A 19,229-nucleotide genomic window follows, 5' to 3' on the forward strand; every position below is an offset into this window, starting at 1 on the left:
CATTTCTTGTACTTAGGACAATCTTTCTTCATGTGTCCCTTTTTCTTGCAAAAGAAGCATTCACCTTTATTGCCATAACGCTTCATTTGCACTATCTGTTGTGGAATAGTTTTTCCTTTCGGCCTTTTCCTTTTCCATGAAATGCAAGATTGGCAGTCTCTAGTTTTTCATGCTTCAATCTCTCTTCCTCTTAAACACACATGGCCAAAAGTTTATTTACTGATCATTTCTCCTTCTGTGTGTTATAGGAAATTTTGAAAGCACTATATTTCATAGGAAGAGAGTTAAGGATAAAATGTACTAAGAACGACTCATAAATATCTATCTCCAATGTTTTAAGTAGAGTTGTAATGCCCCGCATTTCCATAATATGTTCACGCACACTTTTAGAACCATTAAGTCTCATGCCTGAGACCTTCTTCATTAAGGTGTTGGCTAATGCCTTATCAGATGTCACAAATTGCTCTTCAATAGCCTTCATGAAGACCTTAACCTTGTTGCAGTCAGGGATTGAACCCATAATGCCCTTACTGATATGGGACTTGATGAGCATTAAACTTAAACGATTAGATCGCTCCCACCGCTCATAAGAAGACCTCTCAGTTAGCGTACTTGATTCCGTGGGAACAGGTGGTTCGTCCACACGAAGCACCAAATCAAAGTCCATGCACCCCAAAGTCAAAAGAATCTTATCTTTCCAGTCAGAAAAATTTTCACCACTCAAAAATGAAATATGAGATGATTGAACTCAATAATATAGTAGGAATGACTGCAACAACCAAGAACAAATCATGCTACGAAAAAATAAAAAATAAAGTAAATTCTAATCTCCATGTGGGTAAAGATTGCAACTTGCATCGAATCTACTTAACTTTATTAATAAGACTAGTAAATATCTCTCACAAAATAAAAATAATTCCATCATCTGTGGACATAGAAAAATTTTTATTTTGATATTTAACTTACTATCTTATTCCAAATAAATTAATAAAACAATTATCTTCCTGTGGGTAAAATAATTAATTTTACTAATTTAAATGCAAGTAATAAGATGCCATCTAATATAATTATTTTCTAACTTTATACACATAACAATAATTTAAGATGCTGTGGCTATTATCAAATTACTGTAATGCTCAACCATCTTATAAATTTGGCATCGTATAACCTTTAATTGAACAGAAAACAAACCCAAATATAATGGTCCCAAGATATTTAATTTCTGTAAATAATTCATTATGCATCACAAACTCCAAATTTTGAAACAAATTGTTCACAAAATAAAGTTCCATAACTATTTACAGAAATTTTTTTTTTATTTTTTATTATATCAGAATCTAAAGCTATTCTTGCATCTTTAATTACCCTTTGACATACGTGCACATGCATTCTCATTTACACACATACACAGATGAAGACGGTTTAAATCTGAAGCTATTCTTGCATCCTAGTCATGATGAAGACAATTACACAATTGCAAGAATGGTATTGACAAAAAAAAAAAAAATTATAAGAGCATTAATGATATATATATATATATATATATGTATTGAATTTACATACTGATCAACATGGATTTGGAGATAAGCTCTGATACCACAATGTAAGAAAATCATACACAATATATAATCATATATGTATGGATATACAGCGGAATAAAATTTATACTAACATCCTTCAGCCATTGTTGATCAAGTTGTGTGATGTGTGTATTTCTTCTGAACTTCTCAATGTTATATCACTCACTTCACACTTAATGAATAAGTGTCTTCTAACCTATGCAGAACTTGAGCGCCTCATTGATAAAAACCACAGTCCTATTTGTAACTGTTAAGTCAAGGACCCTTATATAGATATATTATCAGATAAACCTTGTTAGTTTCCTTCCATCAAGGAAACTTAAGTAGTGAAAATTGATAGGCCTTACCCAAACCACCATTTAGAGTTCTTGATATTTTAAGCAACTTCAATAATTATCACCCATAATTATCAAAAGATAAATATACACATAAGGATAAATGTTAGGATCAAAGACACCCAGAAACTTATTTCACACACACAGAGAACACAATATTTACGTGGTTCGGCCCAATGCCTACATCCACGGACAGAAATGAGAATTATCACTAAAATGGAGCAAAAATACAAATACAGAGGAGGAGATGAAACTCACTCAACTCACAGCTCTCACACTCAATTTCTGATGATTTCAACTCTCCCCTCAACCTCTATTTATACACCAAAGAGGGAGAGCCTCATTGGTCATCACCTACCCTCTTCCACTCTCTAGTGGGGTTGGTAGAGTGGGAGAGCCACTTCCATTGGGTGGAGAAAGTGGGTTCTCCAATGGGAGCTCACATGGGATGATCCAACAAATCACCCCCTCAACTCATGTGAGGTGATCCAGTCCACACACTGCTGCTAATCTTGTCACGCCCAAAAGACCAACAGAATCTTCATCTCCTCACTGAGACATTGCATCCCCTGAAAGCTAGAGATAATACACCAGAGATACAAGAGGAGGAGGGAATCCTACATCCTCAACTCAACTCACACCACTCTCTGATTTGGAGAGAGCCTCTGCTCCTATCTCCCACAAATCTCTTCCACGCTTCCTGTCTCGGATATCTTCACTTGCTATGCTTGAACTTGCGCAACCAAGATATCTTGACACCCCCTGATTGGATGTCCTGCACCCCCTGCTCGGGATACCCTTGCATTACCGTGCAACTCCTTGCATGATGAACACGGGAGCAACTAGAAAACTTCAGAGTGTGACACATCAATATCCTCAATTTTCCTTGCTCGGAGCTTATTTCTGAACAACCAGCCTTTGCTTTCTGCACTTCAGAACAACTTCCCAGCGATCTCATACGCCCGTTGTCTGTGCTGCAATCCCTGATGTTCGGTTCTGTCTCACTTGTACGTCCGTACTGATGTTTGACAGTTAGCCCTTCTGCCAAGACAACTTCCATCGGTCTGTACAAGTTATCACTATGCAACTCCGTGCATAGTGCTCGCACCCCCTTATTGGAGTGCATTGCAACGCTCACTTTGCGACTCGAGATTGCATCCCTCCTTTCCATGCATCTTTTGAGAGGTTGCAAAATGTCTCTAACACGGAAGCAAAAGAAACTCTCTTCTTCACTGGCATAGTCTCTACAGACTTGGTTTCTTTGCTCTGAACTTTCTTCAAGATTGGCTTCACTGGCTCAGATCTGTGCACCTTTGAACTGCCTCCTTGCGTTCCCGTGCACCGTTTTCGCCATTCCTGATGAAAGCCTTGCTCAATCATACGCTTTGGTTGCGTATGTTCTCTCTTTGTACCCTTCGACTGGCATTTGACAACACTCATCTTTGTCAAAACTTCTCCTTCCAGTCTGTACAGTTTGTTGCACAATTTGCCTTGCAACATTTCTCTATCACCTCTGCGTACATGAAGAACCCCGCCACTAGATGAGAAACAATTTCCTTTTAGATCTAGCATACTCAGGGAGATTAGATTCCTCCGTACTCCTGGCACATGTCGGACCTCAGATAAAATTACTTTTCTTCCATCCTTAGTAAGGAATCGCACTGTCCCTATGCCGACAACTCTGTTCACTGTGTTGTTGGCCATCCGGATAATGCTACCGCTGACTCTTCGGTAAGTGGAGAAAAGCTTCCTATCCGCACATATGTGGAACGTACACCCTGAATCCAAAATCCAGCCGGGTGTTTTCAACTCTGACGAGACTGTAAGTATCACCTCTTCATCGTCAGAGGAATGCACTGCAACTGCTGTAGTTGAGGGACCTCCGTGTCCCTTAGCCTTCTCTTTGGCTTGTCTGTCCGCCTTCTTCTCCGGGCAATCTCTTATTACGTGATGCTCTTGATCACAGTAAAAACACCTCCTCGTGTTGTCCTGTCTGGACTGTGAACGCCCTCTGCTTTTACTTCTTCCTCTACCTCTGCCCCTTTCTCTATCTCTGCCTCTACTTTCTGTGACAAGGGCATGAGACTGCTCTCCTTCCATCTCTATCTTCCTTGCCTCCTCGTTGAATAAGGCGTCTGTGACCATCCCCATGGTCAGCTTCCCTTCGGGTGCAGAATTACTAAGAGAAACCACCAACGTCTCCCAGCTGTCTGGTAAGGAACTGAGTAATAATAATGCTTGCATCTCATCCTCCAACTCCATTTTGATTGATGCAAGCTGGTTCACAAGGTTGTGGAATTCACTGGTGTGTTCAGCAACAGACACACTATTCTTCAGCTTCAGGTTTATAAGCCTTCTCATTATCAAGGCTTTGTTCCGTGCGGTTTTGGACTGGTACATGCCCTCCAATTTCATCCATAGGGCATAGGCGTCTGTCTCTTGGGCAACATGGTGGAACACACTGTGGTCAATCCACTGTCTGATTTGACCGACAGTCTTCCGGTTGGTTTTTATCCAGTCCCCATCCTTGTCTCCATCTGGTTTGACCCCCTTTAGCGCTATAGGGTCAAACAAATCTCTACAATACAGGACGTCCTCCATCCGCGGCTTCCATATCGCATAATTAGAAGCGTTCAACCGAATCATCGGCCCTGAAGCTGATGTGGATTCCTCCATCATCCAGAAAGTAATCTCTTTTTGAAAAACAGGCTTTGCTGTGAAGTCCGGACTGCTCAAATTAGCCGGAAAAGCACTTCGGATTGCCAAAATAAAAACTGCGAATTTTTGAAAAACTTATTTGCAAAATCTGACCGTACGGATGTGTCCGGAATACTCCAAATAGTCAGAAACCACTATTGGATCACCAAAAACGGACTCCAAATGGCTTCGATCAAGCCAAAACAATTTTAACGGTTCAGATCGGCAGAATCTGGTGCGCCGAGAAGCACCAGATTATTTCTCCGGTTCGGCTGGCGTCTGGCTGACGTCAGCGGCTCAGTCAGCGGCTCGGTCAGCGGCTGGGTCAGCGGCTCAGGCTGGTCAACGCGGCTCCGGCTGGGCGGCTTGGTGCGCGCGCGTGCGGCGCGTGTCGCGCGTCAACTCACGCGTCTTCTTCCTTCGTCCGCGCGTGGGGCGCGTGGGTGAGAGTGGGATCACGCGCCGTCTGCCTGTTCGGCGCGTGGTGGCGCGTGGCGAGACTGGGACTCACGCGCCAACTTCCAGGGGCGCGTGAGGGCGCGTCCGGCCTCCGTTGGGTGTCTGCTTTATGTTTCTGGACTCCTCTCGTCGAGCACTTGCTCCTAGTATGCTCAAAATCTGATTTCGAGCAATACGATTTCTGGGCAGTTTCGAAACAACGCTCTGTTTTTTCGAAAAACGTACAACTTGGCTCTGATACCACTTTGTTAGGATCAAAGACACCCAGAAACTTATCTCACACACACAGAGAACACAATATTTACGTGGTTCGGCCCAATGCCTACATCCACGGACAGAAATGAGAATTATCACTAAAATGGAGCAAAAATACAAATACAGAGGAGGAGATGAAACTCACTCAACTCACAGCTCTCACACTCAATTTCTGATGATTTCAACTCTCCCCTCAACCTCTATTTATACACCAAAGAGGGAGAGCCTCATTGGTCACCACCTACCCTCTTCCACTCTCTAGTGGGGTTGGTAGAGTGGGAGAGCCACTTCCATTGGGTGGAGAAAGTGGGTTCTCCAATGGGAGCTCACATGGGATGATCCAACAATAAATATATAAATAATATATAATATATATAATTTACAAATATTAATATGTATGTGGGCCACATTAAGTCTCCTTAGGAGACGTAGCTTACAACTTAAAGGTAGAGCACTTGTGTATTCTCATTTCCTACCTCACTACATACTATGTGCACATAAAGAACCGGACACAGAATGCACAAATGCCATATAAGATGATGTTTGCAGCTTTAATTGCGAACATTTTAAATCACATTTGTAACCCATTCTGTGAAATTCTTTCTGTGCACAATGGGTGACAAAGCCACCACCATTGCTCAAAGGGTTCCAGGCACGATATTGATCAATTTCATGGGGTTCTCCACATCACTGCCGCCAGCGTGCTTAACGAACTCTGCTGGGGTGAGAAAGACGCCATGACAAACACAGACTATGCTCACGTGCCCTTTCACGAACTTGTACAGCAACCCTTTGATTTTCCTCCCACTGGGGCCATTGCCGGTTGTTGTCACACTAGGCATTAGCTTCATCATTTTGATAGTCGCACTGTCATGAATACAGCTGGCTAAAACTTGAACCTTCTTGGATACTCTCTCTTGCTCGGTTTTTGCTGCCTCAGCCATTTTTTCATTTGCTCTCTTCCTAAGTAAGACTGCGAAATCCCAGGGGTGAGAATTGGTGGGATTGATTGTTTTTCCATTCGGTATTTTCTCCAACATGATCCCTGGTGCTGAGCGATAATTTCCAAGATAAGCCAGTTTTCATTCGCCGTTGTCCCAAAATTGAATGAAGGCTCTGGGCGGTAATTACCAGGATCAACTGATTTTCCAGTATCTATCACTCTTGTAGGAGCTTTCGCTGCAGTTGAATTTTCTGGACCTGAATGAATTTTGCAGTTAAATGCATGCAATATTTGTTAGCAGTAATCAATTAGTATCAAAGATCCAAATTTTGCAGTTAAATGAATACAATATTTGCAGTTAAATTGAACAACAAATGTTCAATACATAATAAAAAATACAACGAACTATATCTCATTTCTTTCTATACTACGAAAGCATCAATGCAATCTTATGCAATAGAGCAGATTCATCTTTGTCATCCAACGAGAGAGGGGAGTTCCATTCCTGAAACATATGGAGGCTGCCGGTGAAATCTGTAAAGAGTCCATCGACTCCTATCTTGTTTGTCCAGTACTCATATTCGATGTAAGGGTCTTGACTAAAGTTGTAGTGTAAGAACATGTTCTCATTCCGGTACGTGTATGGGTGCACCTGAAACAAAATCACAAAACCAAGTAAAGATTTAGCATATTTTAATTTGAACTCAAATGGAAAATAAAATCTTGGGTATACAAGCAAAAATGACAAATTTTGAATACTCTTCGAACAAGATTATCACTAGTACGAGTTGAGAAACACAATGTGAATGGTCAATAAGGAGGCAACAGATAAATCCTGTTCTAGGCTTGCAACATTTTTCAGGATATTCATCTTTACAGATTGAGCAATCTTAACTGTCTATTAGTCTTTACAGATTGACCCATAGCTCCAGTTAAACCTCCGCTCTTTCCTTTTCTTTCTGTCTCTCTCTCTCTCGTCTTTTCTTTTTTTTTTTTGGGAAGTTGTCATTATTTGAAAGGTTCACTATCGATTAACATACAAAGACCAGGTCATACAACCAGAAAGATACAAATTCACAAGATATTGATTAGATTATAATCTCATATGAACTTCAGAGTGAGAAATATGCACCTGTAGGTCATGAGCATGCGCTCTGGTGACAAGATCGGTTGGTGTCTGCAAATAATTATTCACAACAGGAACCACTGTATCTTTCCAAGGTCCGATTCCCACTACATATTCCTTAATGTAGTCGAGGTAAGCATCTGAAGTGATTTCCCAATATGACTGCATATATCAGAAATAATATTACTTGATAATATTACTTTAATAGCAACGACACAGATCATGACTTCAAAATGAACAGGTCATCATATACAACAGAAACCGGAGACAATGAGCAATAGTAAAAATACACAAGTCAGAGACTCTGTGACATGGACTTAGGCATAAGTGTCAGGTGCATGTGTCTAGGTGTCTGACTTGTCTAATTTCCATGTTCAAGACACGGGGGCACAGTAAAATATTCATATTTCTTAATATACTTCATTTTTAGGGTAAAATAGTGTTCACAAGGTTCCATAAAACATTTTATGCATAATATGAGAGTTTTATGGTAAACATGAATTAGTATATATGTGATAGATGAATAATTCAAGTTTTATGCATAGTTTGTTTGTGTACATTTCATGATAGTTTTTGTGGTAAACTTACTCGAGTGTCAAGTACCTGACACAAGTACTATATAAATTTAGAAGAGTCCATGTAACATCAAAGATCCTCCAAATTCTAAAAAACCGCAGATAATATATTCTAGATTGCATAATGATTATACAACTCGTGTGATGTTTTGAATTGAGAAACTTTAATTCCTTGTGTGTTGGTGCACGCATGCAACACATGCTCGTGCACGCCACATATATAAAAGAGAGGGGAAAAAACCCAAGTTGAAGACACAAAGTTCCAGCAAGATTATCACTGTGGATGCGCCATTTATATTGAACGAACATTACTACATTTTTCTCGACAATAAAAGTGTAGTTTTATAATAACTGATAATAGTAGTCTAAAAGGAAGCCAAGGAAATGAGGAGAACCTGATTTGTGTCCTGGGTTGGTACTGTAACATCATCAATTAAGAAGATTTTGGGCAGATCAGTCTGGTTTGAGACATAAGTAAGTGATGTTGGAGCAAATGACTGGATAAATGCAGGCTGTCTCAACCAATCTTTCGACATATATGAACCTTTATATCCGTACTTCTTAAGCATCTCCACAAATTTGTCCTCGAATCTTTTACCACCTGGCCATTTCACCTGTTGAAAGCAGCAGTTTGAGCATTAGTGTTTTTGATAAACACTAGTGACTCCAGTCACTTCCATCAATATCACACTAAACCAGCATTCTCGTTTGGTAGCTTCCGTTTATTTTTATTTTTTTGAAACTAGAAACGAAAACTTGTTTGATATGTTGTTTTTCCTTCCAAAAAGTAAATTGATTTCAAAATTTTTGGAAACGAAAAAATGTGTTTTCGCTTGTTTTCAAAACAAGCTTTTACTCTCTCCTCCCTCCACCACCGCCACAAGCCACCACTGGCTGCCGGCTGGCAACCCTCCGGTGACCAGACAATTATTGCCTTCTGCAACTGCTAACCTGATGACCTCTGGCAACATTCCGGCTAACAAATTTAGCCACCCTCCACTGCTGGTTACCACCTTTGACGAGACAACTCACTAAATAAGTTTTTTGTTTTCAAAACAAGTGTGAACAGGAAACTAACAACGTTATCAAATGACAGTTTAATAAAACCATTTTGCAGCAGCATAGCAGATAAAGCTTTACTCTTTTAGTTACTCACATGCTGGTTGATAAATACCGGATTTTTAATCTCTGGATATATTCCGACAACTCTTGATGCATCTAAAGCAATTGAAATGTACTCCTCAAAAGTGATGATTTGAAATCTTCCTGAATAGTACATTAAAAAAGAGATCTTAGGAAACTATATACCTCACTTACATAAACACGTTTGTTTATACATAGTTGATATTACAAAATATTATTAATTTTATATAATTGTTTATGGCATGTTTTACATAAATTAACTTAAAACAGGAAGTATCTTAATATAAGGGAACAGTGCATAGACTCTAAACATTAGTATCACTAGAAGAGGCCGATTCTTTCAATACAGAATTATAGCAAATTTGAAGAAAGTAAATAAACATAAAAAAAGAAGTACGAAGCAATTCCAAGGTTATACCAAACAACAACATTTATGGAAATGCAATTCATCAAATTACAATTCCAAATATTTGACAGTCCAAGTTAACATGCAATGCAGTTTCACTGTAAATGTTAAACCTAGTGTGATTGAAGGGGACACATCACCATGTCTACATTCAAATTTCCAAGCGAAGCAATTGACCAAGTAAATGAACACCAGCAAGCTGAGTCACAAACTTAGGATTTCTAATTTTACCTAGGATGCTGATCTTTATGGTACATGGAATAGGAAAGAAACTTGATAACACCACATACTTTGAATATGGTATGATAGTGGTGGGTTTTTAGATCAACGCTATAATTTGATGAGCTTGTTCTACTTGTGAGTGTTGTTTTCTTTGACCTAGTGATGAACTATGTTATATGGACTCAGGTAATTAGGTGTGGATGCATGTCCAAGCGTCTAATTTTCTAAACCTAAATCTTAGGGTATTGGGATATGTATCCAAAAGTGGGGGTATGAGAACAGGACACGTCCTGAACACTTAATTATAGTGCATATTGTATTATACTCTTAGATAAGAAGATGTAAACTATTTAGAAATGTACTTGAAATTAAATAAGATTTAGGGAAAATAAGAAATTTCTAAGGCCAGAAATATTTCCTTGGTAGCAAATGTGAGTTTCTTCTTCTTCAAACATCATATAAAATTTGAGGATCCAAATATCTAAACCAAGTACAGGTGTTGAACACATATCCTACTCCCTTGCCCTTATCATATCCAATAGAAACAGGTACTCAGAGAAAAATAGAAGAATCCATGTAACATTGGTGATGAATAAAGAGGATTAGTATTATCAAAATCTGTACGCATTGTTATCACATTGGATAGAACATAATAAAGCATAAAATTTTGTAAACTGTTTGTTTACGTTAAATTCTTGGTTTGCTACTTCCTTTATCATTCTTCTCTTAGGTGGAGGCCGTGGATAACCCAATCTCATATTCTAACCATACTTGCAGCCACAACCATTGACAAGGATAAGAAAACCTAATGAAACGGTCTCTCTTAGTTGCATCACAAGCTTTGTACGCATCTACTTCCTTTGTCCAGGCTGAGAAGTTTCGCAAATGGGCATTTATTAGACATATGAAAAAGGCAGTGTGAAATAGGCAAGTGGTCAATAGTAACCCCCAAAAATAGTCTAGTAACTGCAGATCATGAACTGTTGGGCCCAACAACTGTCTATTCCAACTTTGTAATTCTCTTTCTTAGCTATCAAAGATAATATGTAACAGAAAGATATAGCAGATGTAAGCATTAGCCGTCACAGGGAACCACTTTTCCATTTTCAAATTTCCTTATGATGTCATTTAGCAACTTCAAAAGTTACAAACTAAAGATGATGTCATTAGAAAGAAAAACAAAATTTCACAACTTTGATGAATTTTTTTTTTGGAAAGACTTGTTGAGTTCATGTTAAATTCCAACATGGAACTAACCATTATATTGTTGATCCCGAAAGGGGTATCTCTGCTTCACCCGCAACGACTTTAGTTCTTTCAGTGTGAAATCAACTGCACGAGATTATCAAAATATACATTAAAGGGTTCACTCGCAATGACTTTAATTCTTACCGTGTGAAATCAACTGCATGCACAAAAAGAGTGTTATTATATTACAAGCATAAGATAAAGGAAATTACCAATGAAATAACCAGTTGTGTTGGCATCTTGGACATCATAGCTCCTCTTACGATTTGCAAACTCCTTATGTTCTGCTATATCAGTTGTATCATCAAGAGTTACGTCATGGAAGCACATAAGAACACCATCTTTGGAGGATAGGATATCTGTTTCTATGAAATCTGCACCTTCTTCAATAGCTTTCTGCCAGAAATTCATTTTTCATGAATACATTAATCATAGAAAAAGAGGGACATCTTAAGTTAAAAGTGCACACAAGACATTGGATACATCTAGTTTACCTCTCAATTCTGGCAAAAAAATTTAGAGTTACACGTTTATATTCTCATGGCAAGACAAAATTCAAAATGTTGAAACTAAAGCATCTGTGACAGAACTTAAAAAACAAAAATGAACAAATTTACATTTATGAATATATCAAAAATCTTATTTTGTTGATAAGACCAGAAGGCAGGACTAATCTTTATATATATCTACACTATATTATAAAGGAATCACCCAAGTTGGTATGAACACAAAGATGAAGCTGGATACGCTTTTTATTATTTCAAAATTTTCCTTGATGAGTTATTTTTTATAGTTTAAATGAGTTGTTTTATACTTCTTGAAGGGCAAAAGCATAAACATCTGAGGCAATTTCTAGAACTTCCACATCTTCCCTGGCGGTGCAAGTGAAGAGAGTTTAGTGTTTATATGTTTGAGCATATATGAATACACATATAGACATATGGTAAAACTAAAGGACCACATAACCAATATAAATTAGCTGATCTACAGACTAAGGGCTTACACAAATTTGAGGAGAGTAAATTTTTTTAATGCCCTCCATCATGAAGAGGACAACTTTCCAAACTAATTACATGATCAGAGCACAGAAATATTTTTTCAGATTTTCAAAATGTTATGCTGCAAGCTTACCTTGTATGCAGCAGTGGTTTCTTCAGGAATCTCTCCGTTTGAACCTCGATGTGCAATGTTGTATGGGCGAAAAGTCTGCAGAGGCTGTCTAGTCTTATGTTCCACTTTGCTAGGGAGTGGATAGAAAGGCCTTGCAGAACACTCAACAATGAGTAGCACAAAAATAAAAGGGACAACACCTACAAGTGAATTAACAAAACAATGTATCAATCAGTATATAAAAGACTAACAAGCATGCAAAGATTCAATGAATGAATTCCTAGGTTTCAATGAGAAAAGCCCTGACAAGTAGATGAGCATAATGTGTTGGTATTGCATTCCTCAATTGCAAGTTTATTTATTTATAATTGTCCATAAAAATAAAGTATCGCTACGAAACATAGATTCAGCTTTAAAATTAAACAAACTGACCAGTAGTCTCTCTGACAATTGACATAAAAAATAATTAAATTTCAGACCCATCTGGGATTAATATCAAATTCAACACTGAGCTTAATTCTTTTTTTGTGATAATTTTTTTGTGCCCCAGGGAAAATTAAATCAAATTCTGACAATTGTCTCTGCATAAGGCTTTTTTAGAAATTAAAATAAAAGATCTTGATTAGGAAATCTGGAATCGGAGTACACGCAAACCCAACTCAAAAATGTCTTATACCAACTACTTAAGGTCATTACATTTTATTGTTTCTTGCAAGTCAGCTGTTAAGTAGAGCCATGCTGGTTCTGTACAAGGGAATCATCCATTTAAATTTTCAACAACCCATCTATATACACTTTCACATTGTTGGAGTAATTACCGGGGATCTAGTGCACGAGGCTCCTGCTAAAACAAGGTCTGAAAAGGACCAATTTTAATGTGATTCAGCTAATTCAGCTTACATTCACGGATTGTGCAATCCTATTGTTATTAGTCATAGTACATGCAATCTTGTCTAGAAATTATTTTCCTCATCCAATCAATAATTCCCAGTTAACCCATACACATAAAATTACTAAAAAACCACAAATGAAGATGTGATTTGCTAAAACAAACAGTCCATACTATAGATATAAACTTAGAAACAATTCCTTACATGCAAGAGCCTACTAATACTCGTTAATGGCCTTAATTGCATATCTAGTGAACTAATCACGACACGCCACATCACTATGGTAAATCAGAGCCTAGTCCTTAACTATAATTACATGGCTGATCTGGTTCAAATAATAGAAACATGGCATGCTCTCATTGGTTTAAAATATGTGTGATTACACAACATAATCTTGGTCAATACTTTGTTAAAAAACAACTCAAAATTAGACAATAATGTCATCATTCAGAATCAATCAACCAATTATAAGAGAAAAAAAAGGTTTCAAAAACAAAACCCAGAAAGAAAAACAAAAAGCAAAGCAAAAAACATTGGTCCAAAAAGAGAAATCACCACAAGTCACATTTTTCACAACATGACATATCACCACTGTGATCAGAGGTTAGTCATTAACTATAATTACATGGCTGATTTGGTCCAAATAACAGAAACATGGCATGCTTTCATTGGTTTAAAATATGTAATCACAAAACACAATCTTGGCCAATACTTTGTCCAAAAACAACTTAAAATAGACAAAATGTCATCATTCAGAATCAACCCACCAATAATAAGAGAGAAAAAAAAAAAAAAGGAAAAAAAAAAAAGGGTTTCAAAAGCAAAACCCAGAAAGAAAAGCAAAGAAACAAAGCAAAAAAAGATTGGTCAAAATGATAAATCACCAAAAATCACATTTACAAGTACATACACAGATATACATAAATAACAAATACATCCTTACCCAATGAAGCCATGGTGCTTCTTCCCCTTCTCTCTCTCTCTCTCTCTCTCTGTCTCTCTAGAGGTGATCTTTCTTGATTTCTTGTCTTCCTGGATAGTGGGTTGTGTACATACATATATGTACTTGCAATGTTAACATGAGTGTTTTTTTATTCCAGTGTAGTCTGAAAAATCATTGAGTGGGTCTGAGATTCCTAGCCGTGGATTTAACTGATAATTCCAAGAATATTCGTTTAATAGATGATGATAAGATGGAGGATTGATAGAGTAGTGGTGGATTGGTGATTGTGGACCATTGATTTGGGGAGAGATTGCAAACGTGGATGGTTGTGATTGGTCTGTGTTATTGGGTAGATGTGAATTGGTTTCATGAAGCTAAATTGGATTAATATGGTGGTCGCTTTGACTGATGGGTGAGGTGGGCTCCACATCACCTATGATGATGCAAAGTCAAAATTGGAATTAGACTTCAAAAGTAAGTCTTCCTACCACATCACCCCATTACATACGGGTTACGGGTCCTCCTTGCAATAAATTCTGAAGAAAATTATAAATGCAATCTTTGAATTTTTCTTAAAATATAAATCGTTTGGTGTGATTTTAAAAATTATAACTTATATTTTTAAAGTTTTTAATTGCATAATAAATAAAACTAGAGGTGTTGTTAAAAATTTGGGCAAATTACATATATCCCCTCAAGATTTAATAAAATTGCAGATACTCCTGAGATTTGAGAAATTACAGATATCCCTGAAGGTACTATTTGCATAACAAATTAAGGGACAAATTGTTATGAAAATATAAATCTCAGTGGGCAATTTGTTATGAAAATACAAATCTTGAGGGGGTATCTGTAATTTTTAAAATCTCAAGGATATCTGTAATTTAACTAAATCACGAGGGAGGCATATGTAATTTGCCCTAAAATTTTTATTTTTTCTATTAATTTTATTAAATAAAAAATTTTAATAAAAAAATATTTGTAATTTTTAAAATTATAAGGTATTCATATTTTAAATAAGGATGTGAATTGTGTTCAATTTGTAATTAGACTGGACTGTACTGTTGGGCCTCGTGGGTCGATTACGGAGCCCGTATCGATCATTCGAATCGTTGTGTAGAGTTTGTTGAGTGTTTCATCCTTGCAAAAAATTATATTTATCGGATATCGATAGCTACTTTATCAGATTAAATTTCTGTCAAATGTTCAGAATGATTTAAAAGAAAAATTGTTAACAGAAATGTGATATGATCAAGTAGCAATCGATATCCGATCAATGTAATTTTTTACAATGATGAAATACTCGATGAGCCCTACACATTGAATGATTCAGATCATTGATGTAGAGTCCGTGATGGGCCTACGGAGGCCCAATAGTACGGTCCAGTCCAAAACCAAATTAGAGACAAGCTTTACCCTTTAAATAAATTTTAAAGAATGTATTTATAATTTATTCTAAATTCTAATAAGTTAATAATTAAAAAAAATTAGAAATTAAAATTCAAAATATATTTTTGTAAGAATTTGAAAATATTAAAAGTTACGAACTAGCTAAAGTTTTTAGAATTTTAAATTTTAAAAGAATAAAGAAAGTTTTCAAAATAATAGAAAAGGATAACGATCAAGGGGATCAATGGGAGATGCTTTTGAGCTTCTATGGGCTTACTTACTTTAATTATTTGAATTGTTAATATTTAAAGGGTCATTGAGAATTTTATCATTGTGAAAAAAAGAGAGAGTATATTATTTGTCTAATTGTAATGAGATACTTAGATTATATTTGTCATAAAAAAAATGGACAATAATTATAATTTTAACTAAAAAAAATTGGTAAAAAATCCACTTTACCAATTGTCTAAGGCATTAAGTCTGGTATTTTTTTTATTAGTGAGAGGTCAACACTTTATGAAATAGTTCGGTAAGAAGTCCTAGAAAATATTTTATTTTCAATTTTACCCCTTGACTTTTCTTATCTATTTGACTTTTCATTGACAATCTATTCAAATTTATATCTATATATTCAAAAAAATTTGTCTATCTGTTCAAAAATTTTTGTTTATCTGTTGAATTTTTATAACCTATTTTTTTTTTTTTATTTGTTCAAATTTACACCGTTTTTCAAACTTTTCTTTATCTATTTGATTCTCTCTCCACTTCTCTTTTCTCTTTCTATCTATTGAAAAAAAAAACACATTCAAACTTTTCTTTCTCTATCATTTTCTCTATCCACTTTTCTTCTCTCTTTATTTGTTTCTCTCTCCATCTGTTGAAAAAAATCTTTATTAAAAATCTATCTGTTACAATCATCATCATCATCATCATCAACAACAACAACAACATCTCAAAACCATTTTGAACAAATCAAAGCAACAGCAAAAAGTTATTACATTTCAAACCCTAAAGAATTTATTCACAATTTATTACTTTTTTTTTTTTTTTTTTGAAATACAAAGTTGTGTGTTGAAATCCAACAATAGATTAGAGATAGATATATGAACTAATAAATAAATCTATGATCACTTGGATGGTTGATCTTCATCTTCATACTCGTTACAAATGTTTCAAATGAGTTCCTCAACACCAAATCAAGATATTGTAAATCTCAAATCTATGATCATTGAATGCGAATAACTCTAAAAAACTCTTAGATTTATACATATATATACATAAAAAAATATTTGTGATGTGACCACTGATATATCTATATATATATGAATAGAAATACTACCAATTTTTTATGTATCTAATCATATATGTGTATATATGAATCAATTAATACAGATCTGTAAAACCGATGGTGAGGATCGTTGGTTGAAGTCCATATGGACACCACCACGAGCACAGTCTGCAACGGTAGGGAAGAGAGACGTCAACGCCAAAAGAGGAAGACAAGGTCAATGCTGATGGCGCTGCGAATTGGGCAAATAAAGATGAGATCAACGCCGATGATGAGGCTGTTGATGGGGACGTGCTTGATGGTCGTTGGGGGTGGCGCACAGGTCGAGGAAGGCGCATGAAAGAGGAGATCTCATATTTAGAAGAGGAGATTGTAACACTGCCGATGAGTACCCGCGCATGTTGAATAGTTCGGATCCTTGATTTATTTTATCAAGTCTTACTAGTGCAATGTAAAACGTAGATGAGAGTTCGGATTTGACAACTTTAATAAAAAATTCATTTTATTGCAAAAACCTTTGCCAAAAATGGATTGCGTCATCAAATCTTAGAGTTGTCACCTAATGTTTTGAAAAAATTAGGAAACCTGTGACTAGTGCCAATGCTACTGTTCGTCGTAACTAAGGATTCTTGGCTCGGAAGTTTAGGTATGAAAGGGGAAGGTAATTAATTGAGCACATCCGCTCACCCGATCAAAAGATCGGCCTTTACTAAGCCGTGATATGAATTTTATTTACTTTATATGTTCATATTCCAATATTTAATAAATCCTAAAAGTTACTATGTGAAGCAAACAAATATAAACTGTGTCATTTGTTTTGGAACAATTTGATTTCATATATTTCAAAAATGTTTTGAATAGTGTAATCATAAAAATTAATTTTATTCTAAATTAAAAAACACAATCTTCACCCACCAGCACACAAAGAGTTATATCAGATAAACACATAGCCACATGATGCTAAAGCACAAAAACTTACATATTTACTAATGTCCCGCAAATAGGTACAAAAACAAAGTTAGTCAAACATACATGATCCTATATATATACAAGATTCTAATACAATTCATTCATGAAATGCAATTAAAGATACGACTTCTATTTATGACGTGTGAACCATCTCAAGATATGAGATAGCACACAAAATCACATAATAATTTATTAAACCCACAGATGCAAATTTAACTGGATCTTAAGGCATGAAACATAAATGCAAAGCATGGATATGATGACAAGCATATAAACTACATATGTACAGATAAGGAAAATGAGTAAAAGTACGAGATAGAAAAAAGTGGGAGTAGGGAATTATTACATCACTTTGAATATTACAAATCTAAATAAGGGAGGAGAAGAATAAAAATATTACAACAAAATATCCTCACAAACTCTTTCTAATTAAAATAAAAACAATAAAAACATAAGCTTTAAGGGTCTCGGAGACCATTGGAGACTATTCTACTCGACATCTGGGAGACTACTGAGTTCTGTCCAGGAGAAAGTGGCTGACCGATCAAAAAATGAGCTGGCCAGCCAAAAAGGTAGCTGGCCGACCAACCAAGAACTTGGTCAGCCAACCAATCAGGCTAGGCCAAAAACTCTGTTTTGTTTCAAACACTAGAAAAACAAACGTAAAATATATAAGTGGCTCAACTAACCACTACGGATTAGCTTACAATAGGTTTATAACATGAAATTAAAGCAAAAAAAGCAATATAAGAAAGAAATGCAAGAAACTAAAAGAAAATGAAAAGTGTGCAAAATTCACCTTTCAAGGAAAGATTTGATTTCTAATTTTTTTTTTTTTTATCACCCTCAAGTTTAAGAAGTGCGTTCTTAATTCTTAATTTGAAAATTCAAAATTCTTATTGGAATTGTGTTTTTGAGTTGTTTAGCAGTATGTGTGGGAGGAGGAGTTCCAACTCTCTGTTTTTTTCAATTTCAACACACTTGCTCTCTTTTGATCAAAGTTCTTGAATATATCTCTCTCAAAATTTCTGGGCTGGTTTAGATATATGGAATATGGAATATTAGTGGCCTTTTAATAAAAATCTTGCGCATTGAGTTGGCAACATGTAGGGTTAGATTGGAGAAATACTTTAAGTGAATTATAAGTAAGTCAAGACTCGTAAAGAGTTTTTAAAACTCAATCTTCCCACATATTATATAGGACGGACTATAAACACACTCTTAAAGTTTACAAAATATACATTTGACTTTTTAAAATTCTAAAAGATATATCTTGCCTCGTGAAGTTTCAAAATCCTATTTTACATTTTCTTCCTTTTTTCATATTGTTAAATTCAAAATTATTAACTTTTTTTTAAGTACATTTACTATAATTTCAAAATTACTTTTCTCACTTATTTTACAAATCCTAACTTAATGTTTACTTGCCCTACCATCATTGTCACCACCACCAATCACCTTTACAAATCCTAACTCACCAGCACCTTTACAAATCCTAACTCACAAGCGCCTGCCCTGCCACCACCAATCACTGTTAACGCCTCTAACCATCACCCAGGGCTGCAGTCAACCCACAATGCTAGAGGTTGGACAAGATTTTAGAATTTCAATAAATTTCAACACAACAATATGAGAGAGAGAGAGAGAGAGA

General features: G+C 36.0%; 2 protein-coding genes across 3 annotated transcripts; both read right to left on the minus strand.

Annotated features, from left to right (window-relative positions):
- Positions 1-223: 223 nt before the first annotated feature.
- Positions 224-667, minus strand: LOC145824161 (uncharacterized). The gene has a single exon (XM_082923771.1). It carries the CDS (start codon positions 665-667, stop codon positions 224-226), a length of 444 nt encoding a protein of 147 aa, XP_082779897.1.
- A 5,910-nt stretch (positions 668-6,577) lies between these two features.
- On the minus strand, positions 6,578-14,289 carry LOC114262909 (glycerophosphodiester phosphodiesterase GDPD6). 2 transcript variants are annotated; one of them, XM_028203348.2, is made up of 8 exons: positions 13,933-14,289; positions 12,121-12,299; positions 11,202-11,385; positions 10,999-11,073; positions 9,127-9,236; positions 8,366-8,584; positions 7,402-7,557; positions 6,578-6,921 (listed from the first exon to the last, which is right to left on the minus strand). In XM_028203348.2, the coding sequence occupies exons 1-8, from the start codon at positions 14,045-14,047 to the stop codon at positions 6,697-6,699; spliced, it is 1,263 nt and encodes a 420-aa protein (XP_028059149.2). In that variant the 5' UTR covers positions 14,048-14,289; the 3' UTR covers positions 6,578-6,696. The 2 variants fall into 2 exon arrangements, with proteins under 2 accessions (XP_028059149.2, XP_028059150.2); XM_028203349.2 differs by having other exon boundaries at positions 9,145-9,236; positions 13,933-14,134.
- Between the last annotated feature and the right edge of the window lie 4,940 nt (positions 14,290-19,229).

This window comes from Camellia sinensis, chromosome 4, assembly GCF_055761805.1.
Source record: "Camellia sinensis isolate YWXY chromosome 4, ASM5576180v1, whole genome shotgun sequence".
Taxonomy (NCBI): Eukaryota; Viridiplantae; Streptophyta; class Magnoliopsida; order Ericales; family Theaceae; genus Camellia; species Camellia sinensis.